Here is an 11899-nt window from a genome sequence, read left to right as displayed (position 1 = left end):
TCAACTACCAACTCACAAATCTAACCATGAGCCACATCACAATCATAGCAATATCATGCCGGCATTTACCAAAAAATTTCCATTGGCATTTTGCATTTAACAAGTTCATGTTTTTGAGCAATGTCACTGTCACAATGGGCATTCCATTGCACCATTGGTTGCTAATTGGCACTAGTTCAAAAACATTCCTTTGGGATAACATATCTTGCGCCCTGGCCACAGAAATATTTTATTAAAAAATTACAGTTTGCACACATTTAAAAAAAACCTAAGGAACCATAAAGGGAGGTGTCGGATTTGCGCACAGCAAACTACGGTATCTTGGACACGCTTATGCTTTAGTGTTGCAATCACTACAAGCTCCGTCAAAAAGTAAAGCAGAAAAAGAACAGACGTCTACACCACATGATTCTCCCTAACCACAGCGGGTAAACAGACACGGCTGCATCGGGGTCAGGTACAACGTCACTGGCTCATCAAACATTCAATGGAAGGAAGGGGTCATCGCTTCCTACCTATGAACATTGCCAAACCAATAGGGTTTTGCCTGACCTTAACATGGCAGTTTCCGGGACACTCCAAGCCTATTAGCTAAAAACAAAACGAAGCAAAGGGTAACGCTAGAAGGTGGACGCTGCCTGGAGTAGATGACAGACCGTGAGACGAACGTGCGCGCTCGCGAGTTGATAGTGGGGAACGCGCGCGCCGCTGCTGAGGTGGGTGGGGAAGTGTGTCGCTCGCGAGAGCGGCTGGCGGCGGCTCCGGTCTCAGCGGAGGAAGCTGGGGGGTGTCTCGGCCCCAGGCCGGACATGGTGCTAGCGCGGTGAAACCCTGCTCGCCAGCTTTGCAGCGCTTTTGGGGAGCAGGTTCCTGGTTAGCTCCCCATCCTGGGGTGCCAGGGCACATTTTTACATGTTTTTGGTGTTTTCATATGTCGCTTTTGTGTGTTTTGTGGAGACTCGAGGGATGTCGAATCCAGGGACAAGAAGGAACGGGTCCAGCATCAAAGTCCGCTTGACAGGTGAGAGCGCACGGGTTGTCATTGAGGAGTAGTCTGCGTGTTCTGTAAACGGGTTATGACTATTGAGACCACGGGAATGGCTTCTCGGTCAGTCTCCCGATTAGAGCCGGGTTAGGTTCTGGACTATCTTCTCCACTGCGGGGCGGTGGTTCAGAGGCTTGTATCTCCTCAGGTGTATTGGAAAGAGAGGAAGCTGTGGTTGTCATGTGTATCTGTTGAGTGATGGGAGTGGCTGCGACTTGTATCTGTTGGGGGCAGGGGGGGGGTTCTGCTGGTTGTTGCTGCTACGTTCATTATCTTTGGTGAGGAGGGATTGAGCTAGTATTTACTTATGGTGGGTGCCCTGTTTGTATCTGCTAAGGGGGTGTGGGCAGTTGTGTAACATAAGGCGGTGACGGTCACCAGCACACAGATGTCCTCTACTGTGGCCATACCCGTAAAATGTACTTGCACCATCAGGCAGTCTGTGGCCCCTGAATAGTAGGGACTGCCTCCCTAGGTGTATAACTCTTCACCTCTGCAGAGTTGTGTGGCGTGAGAGGTTGTATCCGCAGGAGGAAATGGCAGATGTGATCGTGTCTTTACAAGGATCGTAATAAAGAATTGCCAGGGTCTAAAAGCAGCTTCAGGGTATCGGGCATCCACCAGTCAGTACATAATAACGTCCTACAAAACCGAGTTACACGTGGGATGCAAGCCGTTACTTATTGTCCTATATATGACCCATTATGCTTTAAGTGGCGCCTAGATGTGTCCTAATGTTAATATGTTCAAATTCCCGTTCACATAGGTATTTCTTTTATGGCACCAGTTGTTATGTGGTGTTAATAGTAACTGTTGGTTACACGCTAATCGGGCCCTTGCAGGCTACACGCAAGGGTGTTCTGTGGGAGTGCACCTCGTATCTCCTAGGTGTACATGGCTTGACTTTTGAGGGGTGAGGGTGTCCTGCATACCGCTTGTAGCTGCTATAGAGAGGGCGCTTTTTGCATCCACCGGGCTGGAGGTTGCATCCTGTGTTGTCGGTGGAGTGTTAATAGCATGGCTTACATCCGTGAGGAGGGTTAATAGCATGGCTTACATCCGTGAGGACTAGAGTCTGTGGGGCGGGATGGGTGCAGCTTGTTTCTGACCACATTTTGTGCTTTTGTTGCATCTTCCAGAGGTGAGTAGGTTGGAAGATGCATTTACTGGCAGTTGTTGTAATATAGGATGTTATGCTGTATCCTATATGTATCTTCTTTACCAATGTTGATCCCATCCACTTTGGGGGAATGTGAAAAGTCCAAACACATAAGTTTCTGTTGGCAAACCAATTTAAGAATCTACATTGCAACTTCTACTTGGCTGCTAGATTCCTGATATGGGTTGGACTATACAAGCGAATCGCATGACTGTTATGTACTACTCGATTGATGTAAGCGCGGTTAATTGGTGTGATAGCCACTTTCACTCCTTAAATACTCAGAGTATAATGCATCTGAGCAAAAAATAGCCAACAGTCACATAGGAGGAGCTTGCTCGTTGTTTCCATAATAGCTTTTTTACCTGTCTTTCTGTTTACTTATTGTTGGAATATTGGCATACTTGGAAATAAGCACCATAATGCACTTTTTGAAAATGTACACGAAAGATGGAGGGAGTGGTCTAGTAGCTGCATTGCAGGCTTTGGAACAAAAATATGTGAATTCCAATCCTGGCTTTCTCACTTGACCAAAATAGCGTGACCTTGAGTGCACAACTTTGACCTTTGACCCCAGTTTCCATATATATTAGTACCTAGAAATGACCTGAACTCAAGTATACTACTTAAAAATCTTCTAAAAGACTGGCGACCTGTGGAATGAGTGACGATGCATTTTAGCAGCAGAGTTACTGACTCTATCCCATGTTCAATTTTGAGAGTTCTTAGACTGAATCAGAAGCATAGGCATGGTAGGGCCTGAGCGGGCAAGGCCCACACAAAATCTGTAAATGCCCACACAGCACTGCTGTGTGGGCATTTACAGATTTTAATGTCGCAGTGGTGGGCCCAACCACGTTAGATTCAGGCCCTACTTGTTAGACAATCCTGGCTTCGCCTCTGGACTAAATCCCGTTATGCAACATTACTTCAGGGTGACAAGAGGTGTTGAAACAGTAGCCTTTGTAATAGGGTTTGGATTTATTATCATGTTCAGCTATCACTACCCCATGTACATTGCTAATTGCAACTGTTGTGGATTACTTTTTAACCCTGTGATTGAACAAATCTGACCATTGGTATTTGAATGCCTTTTAGCTTTGGTAGTTGTGTTTATCCATACCAGCAATTTGTTTTGACATGACGCAGCCTCAGCCTTTACCACACTGGACTACCATTGGGGTAAGGATAGTTTGATGCTTTCTTGAGATTCATTGAGTGGGAGTGGATTGTGGGATGTCATGCTTGCAACCCCTATGCTTTTGGGAAAATGATGCTACTGGTTATAAATTGTATGGGCCTGGACAAGTGTATACCCACTCCAGTGTCAAGTTTTCTTATGTAATGTGTATTTTAATGCTTATAGACAAACAGAACATCTGTATTACGTGTCATATTAAATCAAAAAGGTTGCAGAGGATAGGAAAGGGACAATATGTGGGGAAGTGACAAGTTGCTGATTTTGGTACCAGACTATTTGCTTGGCACGAGACTATTTGCATCCTAATCTTGATTTCTGTAGATCTTATATTGATTTATACTGTGCACCGCTAACCACCCACAGGCAGTCTCCAGAGACTCGCGTGGCTTTGCAAGAGAGTGGGTATGGGGTTGTTAGTGAGGATAGGATAGGTTACGAACCAGGAGGAACTGGCGCCTGAGTTTTGTTTTGCATGTGGGAGTTGGTACGGGAGGCCCTGTGCGTTGTTACCATATGGGTAAGGCTCAGTGCCTCGGGTGCGTGATGTTGGGGTGGGTTAAGGGATCCAGAGTCACGGGTGGCAGTGTATGACTATTGTGTTGGTTGGTCCTTGATGGTTTTATGTAATGTGGCGGGTGGCTCACTCTATTTGTGCTTCTTGAAATCTCGGTGAGATGTGCGGTGTGAGTTGCTAAAAGGGTTTGATCTCGTGCAAACCACTGTCTTTTCTTCAGTTTCCTTATCTACACTTGCTCTCTATTTCCCATGCAAAACGAAATATTTGAAGGGCACGTTAATGTTAACTTTAAACTCTCCACATTTGAAGGTTGCTGGATATAGATGGCCACCCTTTCTTATCTATCCGACTCTCGGAGCAGACGGAGAGCTAAGTCATTGAAATTGCCATTGAAGTTTAAGCTGACTGTTATTTATTTAATTAAACTAATTTGTTATGGGTCTTTCCTTCCTTTGGCATGTGTTCAATTTAAGCCTGTAATTGTACACAATTAAACAACAATATGGTTACCTGGTTGCAGCATGTTTTGAACACCTTCAAATATGTACTGATAATACCAGATTTATTTTTCGGGAATAGTTTGAGTCGGCACTTGTGGCTTCCCAGATAGTTTGGACTCAGACTCCCATGATCTCTCACCGTTGACTAAGATGGCTAAGGCTTATAGTTTAAAGCCAAAACATCAGGAGGGCCACAGGTTGCTGTACCCTGCTCTAGTGCAAGGATTTAAATGCTTGGGCACCACTTCTTAGTTTTTATGTTGCACAATTTGTGGATGGAAACAGCAATGTGGTATATCACCGGTAAGTCTTCAGCCAGTTTAACTAGGTGTGAACTTCTAGAGGACGTTCAGAATGTCATCTTGTGTAACTTGCAGGTTTTCTGAGCTCTAATTCAAAATAAACGTAATGTATACCCTGAAGACTTTAAAAAGCGGTCCTAACAGTACATCCAAGCAGAATAACATCTAAGTTATGACACAAACTTTAGAACAGTAGTGTGACCGAGAATTTTCAGCAGCCTCTTTAATAGCCCTAATCACCATGCATAAACGGACCACGAATAGTAAATCCATACTAGCACTTCCCCTTGGAGTTACAACGGCTTCGTTAGTACAGTGTCTCACTGTGCATGGCTTGCTGTATCACAATTGCTGCACAGGAGACTTAAACATGGACCTCTAGAGCTTGATTTTGGCACTCTACTTGTGGAATGGGGCATTCTCTAATGGGTAAAGATTCTGTGTGTCTTCTCCCAAGAATTTGGGATCCTGCACATTGAAGTCCGTCAGATGCTCTGATCGGGAAATTTGTGTGTAGTGTACTTGAGGATTTACTCTTTGGTGTCTGGTAGTTCAGCAGCTGATATGTACGGCACAAAGGTTGCTAATTTTCCCTGTTTATCTCTCCTCTTCCCCACTCCCCATTCTGGAGGCAAAATGCAGGGAATCCCATGGAGTGAGTAGGTAATTGCTAAGGTGGTTTTTTTGTTTTGTTTTATGAAGCAAACAAAGGTCGCTGGCTGACCCATATTCTGTCTGAATTGCAATGTTGGGCCACATGTTGCCATGTACTTTGAATAGCACCCACGCATGTCTTGTTCAGCTGTCAATGTACTAATTCACTGCTGCAGTCTTAACCATTGGCTAAGCAGCTTTTCAAAAATGTGAAACTAGGCTTTTTTTTTCTAATTCTGTAAATTCTTTTCAGTGCCGAATATAACACTGTTTCCGATGCTTACCCAGTATTCAAATTGCCGATATTTGCGCAGGGCACATACTAAACGGTCCTTTATGCCCCCCACAACCTTACTTAGCATTAAGTAAAGATGTTTGTACCCTTTTTATTATCATAAGATCTTTAGCATAACACGTGTGTGTGTGTATGTGTGTATATATATATATATATATACATACTTGTGTGGTGTTATCTGACCTTTGCCATAGAAACGTGCATGCTTTATGCTGGGTATACAATAATTGCATATATACAATAACAAAATAAGTTTGTCTTAATCGATCATATGTTCACGAACATGTCCATTTTAATTTCTTTGTGACAGACTGCGATTCCAACCTGTTTTGGTACCAGAAGTGAACATTGTTCAGAAGGATAATGTGTTTGAACAAGAGGGTGGTGCTCATTTGACGTCTCAGGAAGGGAACTATTTCTGAAACACCTACACGTAAAGCAGTGTGAACACTGTTTCTAGTCTCCTCAACGAATTTTGGGGGGCAAAAGGGGAAAAGTGGTTGCTTTTTCAAACCCGACCTAATGAGCACCTACTTTTAAAAACAGCTGAATCAGATTAAACTCAAGAGTTGTACCTCTTTTCTTGTAAGATATTGGTGTTCATGTACGCTGTATAAAGCTAAACGATATAAGTAGTCCGTAAATGAGTAGATTCTGGTGCTGTGATTAATATGGCTCCCATCTTTCCATTTTTACACATAACTGCAGATGGAAATTGGAGAGGGCATTTTAAGGGGGTGCAGAAGTTCTTTGGTTTTGATTAGCTCTTTATTATGTAATTTGTGCCTTGCTGGTCAATGCCTGTGTAAGGTAAAACAATGGAGATGCTATAAAAGTGATTTATTTCCTTTTTGAAATCGAATTGTTTAAATGGCTACAGAAATGTTAGTCACATCAGCATAAGGAGGTGAAAAAAGATCTTGGTTTGATGTGCAAGAGCCCAGCTGACTGAGCTTTCCACTAGTAGCCTCAGTGATCCATTTTTAATTTGAATAAATGCATAAAAACACTCGTTTCAAGTAGTTTGTGCATAAATACAGATGAAATTACTGAAACAAATATTGATATATGGAAATGCTGAAGCAATAAATGCCATAAAACTGGAAGTCTAAGATCTAGAAGGGTCCGTGCCAAACTAGTTTTTCCTTCATTCTACCAATTGGCTCTGTGGAAGTTGCAAATAGTGTATTCAATTCTGCTGTCTATAGTATTCCCTTCGGCTTGTTTTTTGCATGGGAACCCTGCTAAAGGAATTTCTGGCAAATTAGTGTTCTTACATAGACCCTGCAGTTGCTGTTCCCATTGTCTGATACTTGTGGGAAGCGCTAGAACTCCAGCAAGCAGTTGGTGTTTAGGTTATTTAATGCAGTAGCTCTTCTTTATTTCGGTCTGTACTTGGTGAAAGGGCCCACCGTATTGAAATGGTGTTTGGTTTGGCGTCAGTGTTATAGCTAGTAAAAGTCAGTCATTTGATCGGCTTGGCAATCTATGTACGATTTCTTCTTTTCCACAATCCCAAAGGAATCTTAAATAAGAGCCCAATATAACCAGAATTCCTTTGGACCTTTTGTATGCAGTTTTAAAAAAACATTGCTGAATTTCATGTTGGGGAGGTAGACGAGATTTTTTTATTTTTTTGTTCTGTTGGCTAATGACTGACAAGAATTTGAGCGAACTTGTACTGGATAGGAAAATATTGGTGGGTAATCTGGATAACGTCAAAAAGGCTCCCTTCAAAAGAGATTAGGTGGAGACTGTAGATTTTATGATTATCCCTCTGCATGATCTGTCAAAGGAACACAAGCAAAGAGACAGACTATTTTGTATATTCTACTCCAGTTCCCTAATAAATACTTCCATAATCTGCTCCTCAAACTAAGATGGAAATTGTCCTTATCTAAGGAAGTTCTAAGGCATGGTCTAATGCAGATTGGGGACTGTTTTTGAAGATTCTGTGTTACTGGAGGGGAAGTTGAAACTTGTAAACATCTTTTGCTGGAATGTCCTGTTTAAGGTACTTGCAGGCTTTATGTGGAAGCTGTGTAGTTCTTTTAGCACGTTTACAACTGAATTCTTGTGGCAAAGATGTGTTTGTGAATAATACCTCGGAAGTTGTTTTATTTTTGAAGTTCTTAAATTTGGTTAAGATATAGATTGTATTAGCAGAATGTTTTTTGTGCACTAGGAGGATTTCCCTTTTTATGTTATGAATGAATTGTTTGTGTAAATGTATTTAACAAATTGTGTTTAATTTATTTTTTTATTTTTTTAGTGTTTGTCTAAAATGTTATTTGAATAAACCAAACGATAATAATAAAAACAAAATTTGCTGAATTTATAAGGAACGGTGTAATCGCTTTTACCCTTTATTTGCGAACCTGTTCTGTTTTCTACATTGCGACTTCTAATTTGACTGTTCGGAAAATGAGACATTGTTCCCATATATGAAGTTTGCTGTCAACAAGGTTACATCATTTACAGGTATGTAAAGTATAAACCAGGGAGTCAACTACCGACACATCTGCTTCTGAGCAGCCATGATTTGTCATCCTCTGGACATTCAAATGTGTTTCATCGTCCCCTCATGCAACATGTCATACAGCAGTCTCACCCAGACATACGATATGTAAGCCAGAACAAGGTGCAACCCTTTTAATATCCCACACAACAGGGTTCTAAATTGCCAGGACCTGGACGCCATTGAGCCCCTGCTTTTGGGCAAGAAGAGCCTGGTTAGCTTGACACCAGCAGTTACCACAAGCTCCTTTTGACTTGGCATACAAACTGGTGCGATAGAAACATAACAATGTGACATTGGATGCATTCCCATACAGCCACAGGTAAAGTAATATTGGGACACATCGAGAAGACCTTTGAGTGATGTAACCTGGGAAAAAGTTTAGCTTGCCTCCCATGTGGAGGTGTAAATTAGGAGCTCCCTATGGACAAGTGTACACTCAATCCACAAAATATACTGGAAGGAAGGTTTGATGGTGTGGTCCTTGAAAGAAACATCCAACAAAGTGTTTCCAGATCTCCCAACAAATAAGATGCACAAGGATTGCTCGATGGAAAATTCTTTCTGTTATCAAGTGATGTGTTCCGTACCTTTTTATTTATTTATTTATTACATTTATGTAGCGCGCAGGCAGCCCAGGGGCTTTGTGGCGCTGTTACTTGTAGGGGAACTTAGTTACAGGTACAGGTTGTGCCATGGGTTACAGTAAGGCAAGATCCGGTGTTCAGCGATAAGGAGTATCATACACCATAATACATCAACACCATAGGTCATCATACATGTTAGTCATGAAGGTTTAAACATGTGGGGTTGGTTAGGTGAACAAGGTAGTTTTCATGGCTTTGCGGAAGGCAATTAATGAGGGTTCAGCTCGCAGAGAGGTGGGCAGGGTGTTCCAATGTAAAGCAGCAATGTAGGGGAAGCTGGCGCCACCTTACCTAATAATAAAAACTTTCTTGAACAATTTTAAACATTGATGTATGCATGTAATGGGGCCTGGCAAGCAAAGAGAAACGTCAGCAGATGTTTTTTTACCACAAGTGCAAAGTTCTCACTTTGCACCAATTACTGTACATTCCAAAAGAGAGACTTGCTGTTAAAGCACATGGGCCTTTAGTGTGTTTTCTAATTCTGCAATTGCCATGGCAATCACTGCAGTGAAAGCGTTGTGGGGATGTTACACGGTGCTCCAGGCCACAACAGCCCTCAGTCGATGAAGATGAACAGCCACTGCAGAAACTGGATTAATACTGTGGGGGCGTCCTGTGATAGTCAGTAATTGCAATTTTTTAAATGCAAATTGACTCAATTGTGTTGAGATTATTCGGGGCAAACACTACTTTTTGCCAAGTAATGAACAAACGTACATTATTCAAACATGCACTCTCTTTTGGTGATATGGTTCAGCTTTTCATATTGCTGTCTCTTTTATTATTTAGAGTATTCTAAGAACAGCAAGTTTCTGTTATAGAAGTTAAACCATAATTCTTTTGTCGGGGAGTAGCATAGCTATTTCCCTCTGCAAAGGTGTACAATTCAAATCTTAGAGAACAGTGGACAGTGTGTACAAAAGGAATAGTCCACAAAGTGCACCACTTAATACAAAAATCTAATTAGTGGGAAGCAATGCATCAAATGGCAAATATAAATAGGACTACACAGACATGGAAAATATTCTAATACATGTTGGTATCCTATAGGTACATTGCAATCTTTATCCAATGTTAACAAGCAGGAAAAGAGTGTATGCTGTAGCTTATCTAGGTGAGAGCCCTTGAGTAGGTCTACCAAAGCCAGGCTAAAGGGTGACCCTGTGGTAGGTCGACGTCAGGAAAATGAATCATAGTCCAAAGTTCAAAAAGTGGGACACAGGGCCACCAGATGGTGCAGAAGTCCAGACGTTTCGGCTTTAATTAACAGCCCTCTTCTGGAGCCAAGATGTTGTCTCCCCTACAAAGTGTGAAGGGGAGGTAGATCAAAAGATTTGTTTAAAAAGTACTGCAGAGTGCAGTTAGTGAAATAGATGTACTGAAAGTATATACACAGAGACAACAGATAAAGGTAATAACTAGTTTTCACAGTTCCGGTCCTTCACTGGCCTTAAAAAGGGCTGCACCTAGAGTGGGCGCCTTCTGGCTTGTAATGGGTAGTGTTAAAAAAACAAAGGATGGAGATATCTCGCATCCTTGCGTATTCCTAGTGGTGGGATGGCTCTGGAGATAAAAGAAATATGTGCCTGTGTGATATTGGCAACTGGGTGCAAAGTAATGCGCTGATGTGAACAAGGGTAAGGGAGACCAAGGGTACCAAATGCACAAGCGGTTACCTTCAGGCATTGGTAGCCGACTTGCTAGGGTCAGCTTGCTTCACTGTGGGGCACTGAGTGTATTCACGAGCTGCTGGGCACACTATCCAGGAGCAGAAACTTGAAGCATGGCGTTAACCACTGATCTGGGCATGATTGCGCCCGGCATGCTCACTGAAACTGCTGCTAACTATTGCAGGATACAATGTGGTGTCTATCCTTGCTTTATGAATTTAGGTGATTTTTAAATTTGGACTTCTCGGACGTTGATGAGTTGAACACTATCCCCACACTGATGTCAATTGGGATTTTTTTTTTTTAACGTATTGTACAAAACACTAGGAAACCTAACTGGTCCCTGCGCTTTATTTGCCATCAGTTTGTTTGATAACAAACCACTTCTGTTGCTGCCGTGCCACTGTTTAATTAATTCTTTTGAGTGGCCGATATACGGATAAGAAGATTCCTTCAAAATGTTTGTTGATGATCTTTATGCCTCTTTATAAAGCTACCCAATCTCTTTACACATTTGGTCCTTTTTCAGTTAGCTTCTGTATGTATAATCCCATACATTTATTGTGAAGCGCCGTACCCGTAAAATTTTCTTGGCAGCAATTTGTCAGTCTTGTTACACTTTTTCATGCATAGAATATCAAATGGTCCCTGTAAATCCTTCACTTGTTGTAACACTGCAAAAGGGGACCGAGTTTTCAACGTTCCTAGTTCTTACAATTGCTTTTCTGCTATTCTTGCCAGCGTCTTATCAGTTCCCATAACGTTACTGCCTTAAATGCATTTCATTGAGAAGCTTCATTGAATGGTCCAAAGTATTCATCAGCTATTTTCTTTGCAAGCTCCTTGCACAGGACCGGGTTTTTCAGGATCTCAAAAGTAAAATGCCATGACCCCAAACCTATAACCAGGGGGTAAACATTTATGGTTGCAAGCCACTAACTGGGCATAAAGTCACTCGCCCAGTCAGTTCTCCTCATGTGCACAGAACACCATCTCTTACTGTCCAAGAGCCAATTATTACTTGCCAATGGATGGTGGCAAATGCACATTTTCAGGTTTGCTATAACCGAAGTAAAACCAATCCATCTCCATAAGAATCAGAGAATGGCCAGACAAGGTAGCTAGATCAATTTGGGAGTCAGTTACCTTGCCTAGAAGTGGCAATAAACAGACCAAACTTAATTCTAGAAAAAACATGGTGGACAATTGGAAAAAAGGCATATGCCGGTTTGCTCTCCTGCATTTCTCTCCGTACATTTACCAACCTTCCATAAGCTTTCTTTTTACACTTGGCACGACTTCTCCCCCAGATTTATGAATATCAGGATCTAGTACTTTATTCCCATTTATTATAGGTCTCCATTTCCAAAACTAGAGATCTCATTAAA

General features: G+C 42.0%; 1 protein-coding gene across 1 annotated transcript in view; it reads left to right on the top strand.

Moving 5' to 3' along the window:
• Positions 1–696: 696 nt before the first annotated feature.
• The window catches only part of SMURF1 (SMAD specific E3 ubiquitin protein ligase 1), a 1020511-nt gene continuing 1009308 nt past the window's right edge, over positions 697–11899 (top strand). Inside the window, exon 1 of the mRNA XM_069645560.1 lies at positions 697–1021. Coding sequence (XP_069501661.1) covers positions 913–1021 — 109 coding nt within the window. The 5' untranslated portion in view covers positions 697–912. The remainder of the gene's footprint in view (positions 1022–11899) is intronic.

This window comes from Ambystoma mexicanum, chromosome 2p (assembly GCF_040938575.1).
Source record: "Ambystoma mexicanum isolate Mex_15411 chromosome 2p, UKY_AmexF1_1, whole genome shotgun sequence".
Classification (NCBI taxonomy): Eukaryota; Metazoa; Chordata; class Amphibia; order Caudata; family Ambystomatidae; genus Ambystoma; species Ambystoma mexicanum.
Note: the sequence above shows the minus strand (reverse complement) of the source record. Positions and strands in the feature narration are given on the sequence as shown.